At 40.4% G+C, this 20,067-nt stretch overlaps 1 protein-coding gene across 1 annotated transcript; it reads right to left on the bottom strand.

Annotated features, from left to right (window-relative positions):
* Positions 1-9,848: 9,848 nt before the first annotated feature.
* Positions 9,849-11,924, bottom strand: LOC142098603 (nuclear factor 7, brain-like). The gene has a single exon (XM_075181438.1). The coding sequence runs from the start codon at positions 11,856-11,858 to the stop codon at positions 10,383-10,385; it is 1,476 nt and encodes a 491-aa protein (XP_075037539.1). The 5' UTR covers positions 11,859-11,924; the 3' UTR covers positions 9,849-10,382.
* Between the last annotated feature and the right edge of the window lie 8,143 nt (positions 11,925-20,067).

Raw genomic sequence — 20,067 nt, 5'->3', positions numbered from 1 at the left:
GAAAAATACTTTGATTGCCAGTCAAGCTTTGTGCTGTACCTCATACAATAACAATGTGGGGTGCAGTACACAGGGCGGACAATTTGGCCCCTTCCTACAAGGTTTCTAGAACATTGTCCCATTGTACATTGAACATTGTATTTGCACTTTAATTAATTTATCTCCATTTCATTTTATCTGTATTTTACCTTAATTGTATTTGCACTTTAATTAATTTATCTCCATTTTATTTTATCTTTAGTGAGAGGGAGATCTTTAGTGTATTTTACCTTAATTGTATTTGCACTTTAATTAATTTATCTCCATTTTATTTTATCTTTACGGCACTTTAAATTGTGTTTGCCACTGCCCTTTGTTCCTGCTCCACTTCATTGTTCTCTGCAGTCCTTCCTTTGTTCTTGTCTTACTCTGCTTTGTCAGCCCATATCTAACTCGACCACTCTGGCCCACTTCTGCCCCCGCTGCTGCCCTTACCCTCTTCTTGCCCCTTCTCTCATTCCCAGTCCACCCGTCTCTCACCATGCCGCCTCGCTCCTTTCCTATACCCATCCTCTCCCCTAGCCCCTTTCTCTCGCCCAACTCTCACTGCTCCACCCCTCCCCCTCCCCCTCGCTCCATAAACCCTGATAATCTCATCCGCATCTCCCCTCTTCCCTCCCTCCCTTTCTCTTGTGCCCTCTGGAACTCCAGGTCCATCTGCAACAAACTTTCCTCCATCCATGACCTCTTCATCTCCAACTCTCTTAATCTTCTTGCCATCACTGAAACCTGGCTTACTTCTTCTGATACCGTTTCTCCCGCAGCTCTCTAACACGGAGGCCTTTCCTTCACCCACTCCACCAGACCAGACGAGCGTCCAGGAGGTGGAGTGGGCCTCCTCCTATCCCCTAACTGCATTTTTCGCGTCATTCCTACTTTACCTTCCCTCTCCTTCTCCTCCTTTGAAGTACACTCCATCCGTCTCTTCTCCCCCATCCACCTCCGTGTCTCCGCCATCTACCGTCCCCCAGGCCCCTCCTCCCTTTTCCTTGACAACTTCGCTGCCTGGCTCCCCCACTACCTTTCCTCTGACCTTCCCTCCATATTTGGCGACTTTAATATCCCTATTGACAACTGTTCTGACCCCGCCACCATTAAACTTCTCGCCCTTTCCTCCTCCCTAGGCCTTACTCAGTGGACCTTTTCCCCCACCCACTGTCTTGGTCACTCCTTTGACCTTGTCTTCTCTCATCTCTGTGATCTCTCTGACTTCTCCAACTCTCCCTTCCCACTATCTGACCACCACCTCCTCTCCTTCACTCTGTCCTCCTCCTCTGCTCCTGCCACGCCCAAAGCCACCCTCACTAGACGTAACCTGCATGCTATTGACCCCACCTCCTTCTCCTCCTCTCTCGAAACTCTCCTTTCACCCCTTCCCTCCCTGGCCTGCCCGACCAGGCCTCCTCTCTCTACAATCACTCCCTCACCACTGCCCTGGACGCTGTTGCCCCGGCCTCTTCTATCCGCCGACGCCGCATTATTCCCCAACCCTGGCACTCAAAACTCACCCGCTTCCTCCAAAGATGCTCTCGCACTGCTGAATGCCTCTGGAGGAAGTCTCGCTCCCTGGCTGACTTCCTCCACTTTAAATTCATACTCTCTTCTTTCTCCTCTGCCCTCTCTCTCGCTAAACAATCCTTAAGTCCCTCCTTTCTTCTCAGTCCTCCAATCCCCACCGCCTCTTTGCCACCTTCAGCTCCCTCCTCTCCCCCCCCCGCCCTCTGTCCCGCCTTCCCTCTCCGCTTCTGCCTTCGCCACTTTCTTCTCTTCCAAAATTGAGGCTATCAGACTGAACATCTCCTCCTCCCCTTCTCCCGCCACCCTCATCGCTTCACCTCCCCCCATCAACCAACTCTGGTGCTCCTTCAGCCCTACAACCGGTGAAGAAGTTCGCTCCCTTATTCTTTCCTCTTCCCCCTCTACCTGCCCTCTCAATCCCATCCCCTCACCTCCTTCGCTCTCTTTCTCCTACTGCCTGCTCTTACCTAGCCCACCTTTTCAACCTATCACTCTCCTCTGGTGTAGTACCCTCCTCTTTTAAACACGCTCTTATCTTTCCTATCCTCAAAAAACCCAATTTTGACCCCACCTCTCTTGCTAATTATCGCCCTATCTCTCTTCTCCCCTATGCCTCCAAATTACTTGAGCGGATTGTCTGCAGCCGCCTAACCAGGCACCTCGCGGACAATTCCCTCCTTGACCCTCTCCAATCTGGCTAAAGCCCCCTCCATTCTACCAAAACTGCCCTGGCCAAGGTTACTAATGATCTCCTATCAGCCAAATCCAAGGGTCACTTCTCCGTTCTCATCCTCCTTCACCTCTCTGCAGCCTTTGACACCGTGGACCACCCTCTCCTGCTGCAAACTCTTCTCTCTCTCTCGGCCTCTATGGTTCTGTCCATGCCTGGTTCGCCTCATACCTCGCTAATCGCTCCTTCTCTGTATCCACGTCTGGTTCTTCCTCCTCCCCCTACCCTCTCCCCGTAGGAGTCCCGCAGGGCATTGTTCTTGGCCCTCTACTCTTTTCGCTCTACACTTCCTCCCTTGGTTCTCTCATCTCCTCCTTCGGTCTTCAGTATCACCTTTATGCTGACGATATTTAACTCTATATCTCCTCTCCTGATCTTTTCTCCACCCTCCTCGCTTGGGTATCCGACTGCCTCTCCGCCATCTCCTCCTGGATGTCCGAGCGCTTTCTCAAAATCAATATCTCTAAAACTGAACTCATTGTCTTTCCTCCGCCCAGACTCCCATCCCACCATGACCTCTCTATTGTCGTCAATAACACCACCATCTCCTCTGTCACCCAACTTCGCTGCCTGGGTGTCACCCTCGACTCCTCTATCTCTTTTGCCCCCCCACATTCATTCCCTTGCCCAAGCCTGTCGCTTCCAACTACGCAACATCGCCTGCATCCGTCTTTTTCTCTCTCAGAATGCCGCCAAAACTATCATCCATGCACTGATCATCTCCCGCCTAGATTATTGTAACCTCCTCCTCACTGGCCTCCCCCACTCCCGTCTCTCCCCCCTCCGCTCTATACTCAATGCGGCCGCAAGACTCATCTTCCTCTCACGCCGCTCCTCCTCTGCCTCCCCTCTGCCTTGCCTTACACTGGCTCCCCTTCCCCTACAGAATCCTTTTCAAACTCCTCACCACCACTTACAAGGCTCTCTCCAACTCTACTGCCCCTTATATCTCTAACCTCCTCTCCATTCACACTCCTGCCCGCTCCCTGCGCTTGGCCAACGACCGCCGCCTCTCCTCCACTCTCATCACCTCTTCCCACTCCAGAATCCAAGACTTTTCCCGTGCAGCCCCCCTTCTCTGGAACGACCTCCCTCGTTCCATCCGTCTCTCTCCTACTCTGTGCTCCTTCAAACGTGCACTCAAAACTCACCTCTTCCTCAAAGCCTACCAACCATCAACTTAACCCCCATCTCCTCCCTTTAGCTTGTCCTCCCTTCTCTCCTCTTGCCTCAACTGGCTCCTCTTGTGCCTGGTCTGTTTACCCTCCCTTAGGATGTAAGCTTGTATGAGCAGGGCCCCCTCCCCTCCTGTCTCCATACCTGTTCTTCTGCTCCGTCTTTACTGCATATGACTGGCCGGAGTTTCTGAAGTATTGGTACTTTTTGTTCATTGTTCTGTATGGTTTCACCCTGTATAGTCTACTGTTAGTACTGTGTGCGGCGCTGCGGATACCTTGTGGCGCCTAACAAATAAATGATAATAATAATGATAATAATAATTGTCAGAATACAATGAAGAAATTATTTGCGGATTTGTTTAGTATTCTAGCTACACACCTCAATAAAGTATGGGTAAATATAAATATTAGTATAATATTTTTTGTACATTTTTTGTTATGTAGTGGTAATCAATTTATAAAAGATTCTACACTGTATTGTGTAATAGCTATAGAACAGCCAAGGAGATTGTTCAATGTAATAATATTATATTACTGGTTCTTTCTCTGCTTATGATATATGTTTCTATTGTGAACATTTTCAGGTCTAGCAGTTTGGATCGCTGGAGGCTGATTTAATATATTAAAGGATTAGGGAGCTTTTAATTATTTTTTTATTTAATACATCACAATGCATCGATTACAGATGGGTTTTTTTTAACTCGAAAAAAGTTTTGTATTGAATTTTCCTAATAAAAAACAGTATGACAGATGTTTTAAACAAGTTTCAACGTGCATGTCTTGGATTAATGGTCATGTAAAGCTATAAAGTGGATAACAACTTAATACCAAAGCCAAACAAAGGAACATTCACATTTCTTGTTTGTTCTGTTAGACATACCATCTAAACTACTGTGAATATTACTACATGCTTTGCTTGATGGAAGCTTTTGGGTATTTATCCGTTTATATATATATATATATATATATATATATATATATATATATATATATATATTTATTTATTTATTTTTTAATAAATTTGTAAAACTGTTTTTTATATCAGTGCTTTCATTACTTCTTTATATAGCTTTGTATAGGTTTTAGTATATGCTTTAGAGCGCGATAGATTTTATAGACACTATTTTGGTTTTATAATTACACTTATTGTTATTTAACAATTTATCATCATTAAGTATAGATACATTAGTAATATTAGTGCTAGGAGCAGCACGGTTGTGGCAGAAGAACAACCCATCTTGGTTAAGACAGTCTCTAATAGCGGTAGACCTAACCCCTGTTTAAAAATAATTAGAAAAAATATATAATATATACGATGCCCGTATATAATACACAAGGAGTAACCTTTAGCAAGCTTTTAGACAACACCCTTATTGATGGTAAATACTCCTCACCTGTGCTCTGTGATACGTGTCCTGCCAGTAACTGAGAGAGGGGAAAAACATGCTGATTCATAACCTGTCTGGTCCAGGATATTCTGCAGAAATACCTGTACAGTGAACGAGGAAATGCAGAACAATAAAGTCACTTCCAGGTATCATTCTCTTGAGAGAAAATCCCTCTTTAGACAAACCCTCTGCACTCTCTCTTCTAAACTGTCTCCTCAGACAGTGTGTTGTTCAGGACTGTACATATTACCGTCAGGAGGGTACACTAGAGGACAGCAGTATATATAGATTATAAGACTAGACCAATAGTATGATCTATTGACATGGACTATATTTACTACATTACAAAACTAATAGCAATAGCATAGTTGATAAGAATAAATTCACATATATATATATATATATATATATATATATATATATATATATATATATATATATATATAAAACAATTTTCCCATCATCCCTATATTTCACCAAATCCCTAAAATCTATAATACTTTGATCACACCTGCTGGTAGACCCAAAATCTCATGAATTGCTGCTAATTTATCTCATTCCATAGGCTTACATTTACAACCTTAAGTAACAAGTTACAATCTTATACAAAAAGAGTCAACAGCTTTTTGAAAATTATTGTAGTACTTTAAGGGTTTTCTTTAGATGAAGCTGGTTTTATCATAATTATTTTATGTTTCATAATACTTTTCAGGGTACAGCAATGGGTACACAGCTCGCTCCTAGGTCTGCCAATATTTTCATGGGTGGCTGGGAGGTACAACATATTTACAACACCCTTTTGTTTTAAATTAAAATCAAACATCTTGATTATTGTAACCTCCTGCTATCTGGCATTCCTGACACCTATGTAGCCACACTTCAATCCATCCTAAATGCTGCTGCAAGACTGCTCTTCCTCTCTCACTGCACCACATCTGCTGCACCACTTTGCAAATACCTACACAGGCTCCCGGTGTCCTCCAGAATCAAATTCAAATTACTAACCCTTATCTACAAAGCCCTCAACACCACCACCCCTGCAAACAACTCAAATCTCATATCAAAATACTCTCCCTCCCGCCCTCCTAGATCTACCTCTGACCTGCACCTTGTCTCGTCTCTAGTAAACACTTCTCACTCCCACCTACAAGACTTCTCCCGTGCTGCTCCCCACTTATGGAATTCCCTACCACGCTCAATCAGACTTTCTCACAGCCTTCAAATCTTTAGACACTCTTTGAAACCCATCCCTTTTTTAGAGGAGACCTTATCCCCGATAACACTGTTCAAACTAATGCACTCTCACAACTGCCCAATCTCCACTCTGAACCAAATTTGCTCCTCTTATTTCAGCTGTGCCCTCTTACACTTAGAATGTAAGCTCTCTAATTAGCAGGGTCCTCCATACCCTTTGTTTTCATGTCTGCATTTATTTTGTCTACCTTGTATGTTCATGTTTTATGTATGTACTGTTTTATGTATGTCCTGTCTTCCCTACTGTACGGCGCTGCAAAGCACTTTGATGCCTTACAAATCTACAATATAATATATAATAATAATATAATAAACTTTATAGATGTTACATAGACAACCTGACATTTACAATGCATAAATATTAAAATTGATTATTTAAACATATATTTTTTTTTAAGACAATAATAGCTATATATATATATTTACCTGCCAGTTACTCTTCCTAAATAAGATAACATCTCATACTCTCAATTTATTTGTCTTAAATAAAATTGCTGTTCACAAGGAACCTTTTAAAAGAAATCAACCTTTTAAACTTAAAGGTTTATTGAAAGAGGTTATCCTTAAAAATTGATTAACAATGCTTTAGAAAGAGCTTCCACTATAGACAAATCTTCTCTATTGTGTTATAAAAAAGATATTACAATTCCTAATGAAACGTAACAGAAGGAAAGAACAGGGATCATTCATAGACCATGTATTACTAGATTTTCTGGTTCATAAAATAAGATAGACAGCATTCTAAATAAACACAGAAATATTCTGTTCTGTCTGACATTCATTATCTTCCAAACCATATGTGATTTATAGAAAGGTTAGTAAATCTTAACTCTGGACTAGCTCGTAGTCTCCTGAAAAATATTTTGTTTGACAATACTAATTTCAATTTGTTACAGCAGGTTGATGACGGAGTATGTTATCACTTTTGTGTTTGCAACTAATGGACAAAAAATATATAAATCTTTTGGGAACAAATGGTGGCACGGTGGTTAGCATTGCTGCCTCACAGCATTGGGGTTATGGGTTCAATTCCAACCAGGTCTCTATCTGTGTGGAGCTTTTCCCTGCATTTGTGTGGTTTCCTCCTGGTGCTCTGCGATCCTCCCACACTCCAAAGACAACCTGGCAAGTTAATTGGCTTCTTAAAAAGTTCACCCATTTGTGTGTGTATGGTAGGCAATATAGATTGTAAGCTCCACTGCGGCATGGACAGATGTAAATTATTAAAATATTCTCTATAAAGTGCTACATAATATGCATGTGCTTTATAAATAGCATAATAAATATATACTTATGGTACTGAACAAATGATCAGGAGTCTTATAACGTTTGTCATTTATATTATAACATGTAGCAGTCAATCCACGATGACAATACAAAGAGACAACTCAAAATAAGGATTGAGGAGCATATCAGAAATATCAAAAATAGTCTGGACACCCCAAATACCTTACGCACAAACAAGATAAAAAAAATATTGGGAGCTTCAGGTTTGAAGCTATTGAATATGTACAATTAGGGTGCGGAGGAGGCAACTAAGGACCAACTTAAGCCAAGAGGTGGTTCTATTGCATTCACTTCAGTTGGTCATAATGCAGGCATATATACTTTACTTACTTGCTTTTTATGACCATTGTGACAGAAACACTAGGAAAGTGATAAATGGGACATACATATGCCCCAGATTTCTGTCTCATGTGCTTTAAAACCCCAGGGAGATTGCTTTTGTTTGGGAAAGAGCTTCCCAAAGATTAATTTTGTAGCCAGTATAAGGGACCCTGGGGTTATGAATGGAGAGAGAAGGGTGGGCTCCATTCATAAGGCCCGTACCGGTTCTTTCAACCTGCTAGGTAGCTGCTGGCTAATCAGGAGTTGCACCTGGGGAACAGGTCAAATGCCTGCTGAGAGACGCTGAAATTTGTTACCAGTTCTGTTATATTATGTGTGTGGGACATTAGGTTCTTCCATTTTAGAGAGGGTGTTACTTGTTGTAATAGTTAAAGTCAGACAGGTTAGGACTTTTAGGTTTTGTTTATATTTGGAGCTGCTAAATAAAACTAGCTGTGACTACTTGAACTGAGGCACTGGACTGTTGTGATATTGTTTGGCCGATGTTTAGGAAATGCAGCCGTTTACCCCAGAAGACGGCACCCCTAACTTGATCTTGCGACACTATCCTTTTCTTTCTCATTCACGTTCTATTACTATTTAACGTCTATTCAAAATCTATCTCTGTACTTTATTAATATTTTTAATTACTGAATCATGCTAACATCTTTTTATAGGCTTATGAATAGAAACAGGAACTCCATGCTCTCAATTCAATGCAAAGCCATTTATATACAACCCTGAATACATATAAATATATTGACGATCTATTGACAGCTTTCACTTGATACATTGGAGGGAATTTAATTAGCCGCCAAGTGTCTCACGGACGTTCCGGAGATTTCATAGAAATGTCCACTCATTTTTCGTCGCACACCATAGAGGAACGAGAAAAAATTAGCTATTTACGGAATTTCGGAAATGTTCTGTCAATGTGTTCGTGCGCCACATCGCCGGCAATTGAATTCCCCACGTTATGTATATTTTTATACACACCACTGATACTCCTGGAAATATACAATATGGTTAGCAGTTGTATTATTTGTATATTACATTGCCAAAACCCACACATGAATGAGCAGAAAATCATCATTTTTAATGTTCTCAGCAACACATCCTTATTCCATCAAGTGAATGACTCATACAGATAAGGGCTATTATGTTTTAAACACACAACACGTAGCCTTGTCTGCAACTGAGGCAAAGGGTAACAAGTGTGGTCACATAACCTGTCTGGTCCAGCTAGACTAGGGGAATAACTGTGTACTGGAGAGAATGAGGAAGTATATGACAGTAAGACACTACCAGCAACAGTGTCTAGCCTCCAAATATCATTCTCTTGGGGGGAAAACCCCTCTTTTAAACCAACCAAATGTATGACTTGCATGCTCTGTATATTACGTGTAGCGCTTTGTGTATAGAAAGCTGTGATTATTGCTAACAGTGTCTGAAACAATGTGATTGTGCCCCTGTCAATCAACACAAGGGAGATTTAATAAACCTGAATAAATCCATGTGTCTGCGAATTGTGAACAGCACTATTAGCGGTTTTACAAAAAAGGCGCACAAAAAACACGCTGGGATATAGTCTTACACAGTTCAATTGTACTTACTGTCACACTATGAATAATATCAAATTCCTTGGTTCGTACATCCTGTATGGCACCTTGTAACATTTGCAAATGTACATGTGAAGCTACAGGATGACTATGATGCATACTGTCTTGTTATAAGTATACAGTCTTATAATGCAGCCAAATGCAAAACTATAGTTGTTGAAAGACAGGAAATCTGCTGACCAAAGGAATAAAATCCCCCCCCCCCCAAACAAAGCTTAATCTGAGACATCTGTAGTTATAAAAAAAAATGTTACCTATTTATTTGTGGTTGATACTATAACTTTTATATTAAACAACTTGTATTTTCATCCATTGTCATGGAAGTGAGATGCTTTGCTAGGGTATAATATATTGTGCAACCACATACTGATATCAGGGAAGCCTACGTGGTCAGCCTGGCTTCTCCCAGTAGACCAGAGAGGTCACCAAATCTGTTTCCACACAAACAATTTACATCACCACAAAACAACAAAAGAGTGTTCATTATAAGAAATATTGTTTATTAATGGCTCACAATATTTTGAATTAAACATGTTTAAGATCTTATTTTACATACACTTATAACTGTTTTTTTTATTTATATGATAGGGCCTATTCGTCGAAAATATGCAAAGACTGAACTAACAGTTGTTTATAGTTTTCCCCCATTATCTTATCCTACAGAGAATCAGTTATTAATAATCTAGATGTATGCTTAATAAAAAAAAAGTTGGTGAGGATCATTTTAAAAAGTCTTCCCACTGTTGTGCATACACAAGGAAGAAGCACCAGATGCATTTACGTAGGCATTCAATAAAACTTGTACTATAAAGAATAAACATGGCAGTTTTACATTGAAAAACATTAAAACATATAACTCTACTAAACACATATCGTTACATGAGGCAATTATAATGTTCTGGCACTGTGAGTGCTATGCCTACTAAGGCTAGTAAATGCCAACTTTTACTTGATGCCCCCACGGTGTACAAATGGCTAAACCTTGTCACTCTTCTTTTTTGAGAATGAAAACTTATTCTGTCATTTCTGGGTGATTTTACCAACATGGCTAGCTCCTAATCCGCACCCAGGCATCATCTTCTACCATGAATGCAGCATGAAGAGGTTCTGCAAAGGTGGCCGTGTAGGTGTATAAGTGGCAGATGGGGTCACTAAGCTGGTAGAAGGACAACTGCCCAGCCTCGTAGTCTAGGAATATTAAAAACTTCTGACAGTAGGACTTAAGATATATCGGATTTACTGTCGAGCAATGTTTCACTGAATAGTCATTGTTAGATTTTTGTATACACCAGGACTTGTTATTGATGCCAATGAAGGAGAGAGGTCCTTTCCTTTCTATACTGGAATAGGCCACCCCTACCATCCAATCCCCACAGTCACTGGCCTCCACCTCCCAGGTGTGCCGGCCCGTGGTAAAGATCCTGCTGCTGAGGACCTGAACACAGTAAAATCGTTCTGGCGTTTCTGGTCGGCACAGGTTGATTTTTGATTTGCTCGCAGTTTTCATGTCCCCTGAAACGACCACGTAGTCTCCAGCCGTGTTCACGTCCAGTACTGTGTCAGAGGCCTCAGGCACATGGAACTCTTTCATCTGCCTTACATTTTCCACAATTTTAGCCAAATTTTTGTGCAAGGTCATGGAGATGAGAACCTCATCCAGATTGTGTATACCGTGGACAGTTTCACCACTCATCCTTCTGCCATTGACCTCTAAAGCAAGACAAGTGTTAGAGTTATCAAACTTCTGTCCTTGTAGGACAGCTACTGGATCAGTCATTTTACACAGCTCCTCCGTGTAGGATATCTGCCTAGATAACTTATCCTTCTTTATTTCCAGTTCATGGATTCTTTCAGAAATGGAGAGTAGAATCTGCTCTTTCTGTCTGGAGACCTCTTTAAGGATTCGCCTTTCTAGGGTTTCCTGCTGTTCTCGGATGTCCATAAAGAGGGCTGTGACTCGGTTTGTTATACAGTTTGCTTTGTCCTTCACACTACTCATTTCTTTTTGCAAGGTCTCAATTCTTTCTTGAGTCCTTCGCTTCCTTGAGTTACGTTTCTTCAGAACACTTGTCAGTTTCTCCTTCTTCATCTCAGAAGCCTTATTAAGTGGCTCCACCTGGTGTCCCCTATGCTCTCCGATGTGCCAGCAGGAGGCACAGACAAACGCACCATCTTCGGAGCAATAGTAGTTCAGAACCTCTTTGTGAACAGAGCATTTTCTGTTGCAAAAGGATGTGGTGGGCTCAATTAAGACATGTTCTGCTGTCTTGTTGTGCCCATTTAGATGCTTATCACAAAAAGAAGCTTCACATGTAGGACATGACTTCACAGCAGGAACAGAAGTGTGCATACAGTAGGTGCAGGAGACCTTAGTGTCCTCAGATGGTTTCCTACATTCATGACATGTTGATTCTTCATTTTGTTGATTGTATCTTGTTTTCTCCATGCAATCTGGACAGATATTGTGACCACATCTCAGCTTTACAGGACCTGCATGAAGGTTCAGGCAAATGGAGCAAGTCATCTTATTTCTCAGACAGGCAGATATCAGCCTGGAGCAGAGCAGCAAGGAATGAAACTGCAATTCTGTTCTCACACTAGAAATACTCAATCTTGCTATTTCCTGATTCTACAAAGAAAGTTAAGTGTGCGTCACCGGGATTTCCCATAGTATTTGATTACATAAACAAATATAATACAAATACATTCTCAACATGATGTTCACCACTAGCCCAGCAGGAGGCACTGGAGCGAACATGAAACTTAATGCTGACAGCACTTTAGGGGGGGAATTCAATTCATCACAAGTTTGTTTTTTTTAACACCGCATTAATTCATTTTAACGCGTTTTTTTAAATCATTTTCGAGCGGGTTTACTTTACCCGCGATTCAATACCATTTTTAACGCGTTTTTTTTCCCTTCAAACTGTCCTATCGCGCTCCAGTAGAAGCTCTACTGAAAGTATAAGGTGGGTGAGAGCCCACCGCATTAAAAACTATTCAATTGTTTTTTAACGTAGCACGTTAAATAGGCCAATATGCTGCTTTATCTCGAACCTCTTTGGGGTGTGCAACAAATAAAAAAAAAAATAAGAAAACTATTTGAAATCATGTAATAAAAACTATGTTTATCAGTAATGCATGAAATGAAAAAGTTGATTTTATTATAAAAAAAAGAATGAAAAAAAAACCATAAAAACAAAAGCACAAAAATCAATAATTAATTATATTTATATTTGTTTGTACTAATATGTATGCACTAATGTGTTTGGACATGGTATAGATGATTCTATAGTAAAAAATATTAAAATAAAAAAATATTCTAAAAGAAAGTACTGTATGTAGATATTATCAAATAGAAAGGTTGTGTAATGCCATGTAATGTATGGCAATCCTTTTTCTTTTTTATACATGACCGCGTTAAACCCACCCCTTCACTCCCCTAAAAATTTGCAAGCACCAATGATTAACACGCAGGGGCAGCGTTACCTGTTTTTCAATTGAATTGCACGAGTTTTAACGCCGCGTTAACTAAAAACGCTTGCTATAGCTGTTAAAAACCTGCGTGGGATTTTTTTTTTTTACGCTGAGGGGAAAAAAAAACTTGCGCCCAATTTAATTCCCCCCTAGGTGTTAAAACTGATGCACTGGCGATTAGTGATTACTATAGATTATTTCACATCTGCGCTATCGCAGTGTTAGCCTGTTGCTACTTGCCCTGCAAGGGGGCATTGGCCGCAAGCCGTTGTTTCCTTTATAAACCACCTGCAGGCCTGCTACCCTGTTGCATATTGCATCTTGGAGGTCTGGTGGTGGGATCAGGAACTATAGAGATGATTACACGTTCATTAGACGCAGCATTTAAAGCAAACGCTATGTGTTAAATGCAGAGGAACGTCCTGACCATGGGATTTCCATGCAGGGTAGAAAGACCAAGGGGTATATTTACTAAACTGTGGGTTTGAAAAAGTGGAGATGTTGCCTATAGCAACCAATCAGATTCTAGCTGGCATTTTGTAGAATGTACTAAATAAATGACAGCTAGAATCTGATTGGTTGCTATAGGCAACATCTCCACTTTTTCAAACCCTCAGTTTAGTAAATCTAGCCCCAAGACCCTGCTAAATGCAGGGGAGAGCAGAATAAGGCATTGCTGATAAATCCATGCAAAGTGCATGTAATAGTAATTGCTGTAATAGTTACAATTACAACTCCCAACATTTAAATTCCTGGATCCCGGACACAGTGTGCGCATGTACTGACAGTAGTAAGGGAACATGGTCATGGTGATGGCATGGCTGCATCACAGGGAGCCGTGTTAGTTAGGAAATAATCCAGGCCGATGGACCTTTACATGTCCATTTGCTCTTTCACTGTTCACCGCTATAGAGTTACAAGCGCATTCATTTCTTGTCCTTGTAAGATGGTCAATGGGTCAGTGGTGTTACACACAGCTCCTCTATACAAAAAAATCTCTTGGGATGTCTTGTGCTTCTCTCTTCCAGTGGCTGGATCACAGCAGAGATTTGTTTTGAAATCTGCACTGTCTGACTGGAAATCTCGCTCTGAACTTGTTGTACAACTTACAGCCGTTTCCTCATTTCTAGAAAAAGGGGAGCAATTTTCTCTGCTGGAACAGTCATTCTTTGGTACATTTCCCTGTGATCTTGCAAGTTCTGAATAAGGTTATTAATTTTACTCTTTAATATCATACTTTTAAGAACATTTCTCAGATCTCATTTCTTCTATCCAATGACCTCACTCAACTGCTCCACTAGGTGTAGTCAAAACACAGATATGGGCTTTATCATCATAACGTTAACATTCCAAGTCCCACCTGTGGTTGGAACATTCCTTGTTATTCAGGGTCATTTAAACCTTGTGAACACTTGTAACTTGTGTACACAATTCTCTGCATTCAGAACACAAAAATTTCCCATTGAAAAAATATGTAAAGGGTAAGACTTCCTCCCTTCAATTTATGCCTTTTTTTCAGAAAATACCAATAGCTTGCTTATACCTCCTAACATGGCAAAGAAAATCTTTCCATAATGGCCAAAAAAGTGGGGTGTTTCTTAATTGAAATTGCAATAGAGTAAAGTGAAAGCAGGTGTGTGTGTGTTTCTTTTTCTTAACACCACCAAGAAATACTTTGCGCTTCTTGCTTTGGCATCAATACACCTTTCCATAACAGCAAAGAGCAGGATTCTACACATAGGTTTTCAGAATAAAATATGCACTTGAAAATGTTAATGCATTTTTTTTCCTCTAGTTTGCAGTCGAGCAAAACATATAAAATGTATAGGAATAATATGGATAGCCCAACAAGCATAACATTTTGAAAATAGACTACCTACAAAATCAAATGAGGGTACCCCTGAGCTTATTAAAGATTAAATATCTCATACTTATAAACCCACTCCTTCAGTATTAGTTTCTCTGGATCCACGTCCTCGAAATTTCCTATAAAAATTGGAGTACCACAAGGCTCAGTCCCGGGTCCTTGCTCCTCTCTATCTATACTACTTCTCCTGGAAACCTAATTAGCTTCTTTATGTGGATGACAGCAAGATGAAATGGATGATACCTAAATTGATCTATCCTCTTTGGATATCACACCATCGGTCTTGGACTGTGTTACTGAATATCTTTCTGCCATTTCATCTTGCTGTCCTCTCGCTACCTTAAACTCAATCTTTCAAAAACCCAACAGACCTCAAGCTTGCTGCCTAGTTGTCATTCTTGACATACACAAGACACTGCAAAAACTTTAACACATGGGGGTAAATGTATAAAAGAGCGATTTCTGCAAGTCGCCGGAAATTTGGCAGGTAAAATTTAAAGTGGCGATGCCTTGTATAGTCAATCCATGCACTTATTATCTCCCAGAATGACTAGTGCAATTCAACATTCCCATATTCTAACCCTTACCTCACCATAGACAGATAACTTTTAGGGTAAATAGTACTGAGGTAGTGTATTCATATCTATCTTCACTGTTCTTTTGTATTTAGAAGTGCAAGTGTAGCACTGGAATGACATGGTGCACTAGTTTCAATTTTCTAATTTTCCGTATTAAACCGTAAAATGTTTTAAGAAAAATACAAAGACTAACTATAAACTGGAAGACTATCTTAAAAAACTTGCAAAAGTGACTTGTGTCACAAATGAGGTAACCATATTGAAGTAGGGTTGATTGGCAATCAGTCTGTGGATGGCTATTGACAGGAATACAAGCCTTCAATTAACTGGGTTTAACAAGGCCAACTTTAGTCCATTGGCATAAAGTTCTTTACAAATTGGAGAGAACTCCCTTTGCTTCATCAACAATTGAGGGCAGTACTCCAGAAACAAGAAGAGCTTATGTCCGTTCTGGCACAGGTTGGAATATTTGTGATAAGCTCCTATTATCTAGAATTTGTCAGCAAACGTCAAGACTCTTTTAGCAACTAGTCTGGGTGTATCGTCTGTCTCGTTTTCAGGGCCTATTCAGAGAATTCTTTCAATTCAATCTGTAATTCAAATAAAGCCCAATTCTGCAGGAAGTCCATCAGAACTTTTGTTTTAACTGATTCAGTGAGACCAATAATTATGAGATTATTTCTCCTATTTCTATTCTTTAAGTCTTCTAATTTGTATCTATAGCATAGCTGCCTATTTTTACTTCTATGAAGCAAACTGCAAAAGGTGAGAGGGGTAATTGTGACTGGATCACTTTGAGTAACTTGTGGTATAAATTTATTTAGAGGAAATAGCGCAGGGCGCTAATTTATATAAATGCAAATGCACTTATTTTTGAGATTGTGTATATTTTGGTAAGGGAAATCTTTATTTTTGAGACCAGGGAAGAAACTCGTTTGTTTTAACTTTGCTAGAAGAAATGCACTCATGTCTGAGGTATATGTTTGATTTCTGATAAGCATTGATTTGAGGAAGCCTGTGTGTAGTTTCTAGAGGATGTCCTCATTAAGGCTAATTAAGTCTACTCAATGTGAGTGACCAACACTTGAACACACCACAGGAGGTCTTTACTGTGAGTTCCTGAGTGGCTTTTGGGTGTTAGAACCTGTCTGAATATTGTAAACATCACGTGATGTAGGATCACAGATAAATGCAAGTTGCGTTAAGTATAAATTGCATTTAAAATCTAAGAACATCCTGAGATCTGATGGAAATTTAAGGAAATCAGTTTGATGTGGAAGTTAAATTGTGTTAGATGCAGGATTAGAGTACATCCTGATGTTAATGTTTGAATGAAATATTGCAGTCTGTGCGGAGCCTTCTCTGATCAGGGGACTGGCTTACCCCCTGCCAAGACTAGTCTCTAAAACTGTATAAAAAGAGAGCCCTTGTACACTGAAATGTATCATTCTGATGTTCCATCTGACCTGACCACTGATACCTTTACTCAGTGGAACTGTCCTTGTCAGGACACTTGAGCTAAATAAACATCACTCTGCTTCAAGACCCTGCTTGACAACTTCTTCAATATTGCTGTATTCCTGCGACCTGCAGATTAGACCCTAAATCTAATCCGTCCTCCAGCTGTTCTGAAGTTTAGACCCAGCTCCTAGTACCACCGCTCTGCTACTACCCAGCAGCTCTGGCCAGTGTGATAGGCCACAGGGGATCCAACCACAGCACCCTGAACCCTGGTAACCGGTCAGGGGTACCAGCCCAGGTGTACCAGCAAGGGAGTACACTAGATGTGACAGTTACCCAGAAGGAATGTAGTTCTGGATGTCATAAAGGAGTCCAGTGGTGGCAGCAGGCTCCTCCTACTGCAACAGGAGGGGCGTATTCGAAATAACAAAAGTGGACGGTGGCAAAGTAAGCCCAGCTGGTTTCCAGTAACAACAGAGAGTGGCATATGCGGTCCATCCTGTCACAGTAATCGAATCATCAAACACACCTCAGTACACCCTGGATGTCAGGGATATCCACTGCCGCTAGGTATTTACTGGGATGGGTGGGGCTCAATGACACAGCTTACTTTGTGGCCCCACCCACTTTGCAGCAAGTAAGAATTGCCTGCTCTCGAGAGTTCAGGGGTCTCCTAGTTTGGAAGCCTTCAGGATATCCGGGAGAGTAAGCAACTATGAGTTATTGTTGATTCAAGCTTGAGTTATTGATATGTCTTCCACTGCTGAGATTCTCTGGTCCACTTCAGCAATACTTTTTAAATGTGTGGATAGCTGTGATGTGGCTGAGTCAACGGATTCTTTCAGCCCCCTCAATTTCTTCATTCTCTACGCTATTAGCTGTTTTGATTGGTTGTGTTTGTTCTTTGTGATCTACAGCTTCGTGGAACCGTTGCTCCAGCTGTAGCGAATAGTAAAGAATCTTCTTCATAAAATAATAGTGGGGATAGAGAGAATTTAGTGGATATTATGAAATTGTGTGCATGTTTCAAAGGTAGAGTTTTGCTGCCCTCCTGTGGTGATATAAGAAATAACACAGTGAAATAGCCATTTTCCTCCTATGTGTGGAATCAAAAACAGGAACCAACCAAGCAACTTCAAGGAACTGCATGGTATTTACAGCTCCGTTCATTTTATCTATTTTTTCTTGTGTTGTCAAAGTTGGGTAATTGTCATTATAATTTATGTCAATTCCTGTCTTGAGATAGAGGGATCTTAATAACTGTTTATTTATTTATTTCAGTGTGTTGCGAGAAGAGCGTAGTCTCCTTCTACTGTGGCAGTAACTACTGGGTACAGCCATGTTGTGGTGCTTGAAGCAAGCCTTTTCACCTTGCTGCACACTCTGTGCAAACACTCTGCAGGGCTTCTATGCACTTTGATGACTGTAGCTACAGCTAATTGATACCATGGCTTGGTGGGTTCTCATTACTTGCAGTGATCTCCTTAGACCTTAATTACCTCCCAGTCTGTCCGGGTCTCTTATTGCTGCTTCACCAAACCGTCGATTCCTTGCAGCACCCTCAGGATTAATTCCAACCAATGCAATAATTCTGTGGCCCCTGATTATCAGCAAGTGAGGCCAAGTTTGGAGGTTGGTTTTTTAATGGTGAACGGAGGCCTTGGGCCTTAGATGTTGGGCCTAGTCTCTTAATCTTGTCCTTAAAAACACAGTCATCAGTTAGGACGACTGCGCACTTTGCTTAAATTAAATCTCCTGTCAACAGGGATTAATACTTTCATATTTCAACTGGACGTATGAAATCTTTAGTCGGTAGAATGTATGTGGATACTGCCACTGTCAACGAATCATGTTTTACCGCACAAAATCCCCCTAAACCTTGTGAATTTCTGCCCGCAACCCTGCACCAATGTGGCGTTAGCCCATGTTGACAAAAGCTCTACTTTAATTCTTTAGGCAATGACGGTCTATACAGAATAGAAATAGAGATAATGTTGATGAGACTAAGGCTGATCTTTGGGGTGGATTCCAGAAGGTCCACAATCATTGAAAATCGATTAATCACAGATGACATGTCAATTAATGGGTGGGAGACAAACTCACATCCGGGTCTCCAATTTGGAAGAAGAGTCATACAGTCTCACATTTCGGCACATTTCTTATCTTGCTTATCAATATACTGTTTTATTATTGGAAGGTTTTGAAATATTTTTTTCCATCTGATGCTACAGAAAAAAACATATGCTGATGGATTAGATGAACAACGTTTTATTGGGGAGGAGTGTAACATAGACTTTAAAGAACACCTGTCGCCTATACACAGTGTAGCAGCCATTTTGTATGTTGCACCAATATTCTTGACAGGACAGCCTATAAACTCGATTGGAACCAGTGACATCACCGATGTATTTTATGGTGTCACCGGCTTCTAGAGTGAATGCATGTATGATGGCTCAGAAGAGGCTGAAATTGGTTTCTTATTCACATATAAACAACTTATGTCTTTCATGAGTTACGTTACTTTGGGCCACTGATCTCTCAGAGCACCTACACAGGTGCATAGAAAAGAACTGAATGTGACCTAGACGCAAACTGTTTCTAGGCATGAATTCCAGCCCCAAAATGTGAAATGTGGCCAATTTCACCAATTTAAATTAACAATTGATATTTCTAAGGTGTTAATGCATATTTATCAAAGCACATAGACACAGTGGGTGCACACTCCTACATATACTAGTATACATTTCCTAGTTTTATTGATATGCCCTAAAAATACCTCTGCTATAAAAAAAAATATTTTTTAAAAGCAGTGAAATATCTAAAATTGATAGTAAAAAAGGTGTATCAGAAAAAAGACTGTGATTTTAAAAAAAATCTCACACAATAATAAGTTTAATATTATAGTCTGAGGATTTTTTGATAAGAGTGTTTTTCTGTGTACCTCACAGTAAATTTAAGTAGTCGACTCTGATAATCGCATATCCTCATAAATACAATGATTTTAATTCTGCCTGCTGTGTCATTACCAAATTTCAGGCATAGTCTGTCACTTAAAATTTGATAGAATTTTAGTCAATGTGAGCCTGCATGATAGCTCAATAAACAATGTTTCTTATCATTAGCTAATTAAGTATTACTAATGATGCTAACGTCCACTATAATCAGATATAGTGTGTGGGAAGTATGCCATTTCAACTTTTTGTTATTTATCTAATAATTACATTTATTAGATTACTAGCTACTTGATTTTGTCAGTGCTATAATTATCCTCTCAAGTACTGTCTAAAACCTTACCATCTGCTGTTAGGGGATATGTATTGTACAAAATTATACTTGCTGGGCTGTACTGG

This window comes from Mixophyes fleayi, chromosome 7 (assembly GCF_038048845.1).
Source record: "Mixophyes fleayi isolate aMixFle1 chromosome 7, aMixFle1.hap1, whole genome shotgun sequence".
NCBI lineage: Eukaryota > Metazoa > Chordata > Amphibia > Anura > Limnodynastidae > Mixophyes > Mixophyes fleayi.
This window is presented reverse-complemented; position numbering and strand designations above follow the sequence as displayed.

Excerpts from the sequence above, each read along its gene's own strand:
- LOC142098603 (XM_075181438.1), bottom strand. The coding sequence starts at position 11,858 with ATGACTTGCTCCATTTGCCTGAACCTTCATGCAGGTCCTGTAAAGCTG.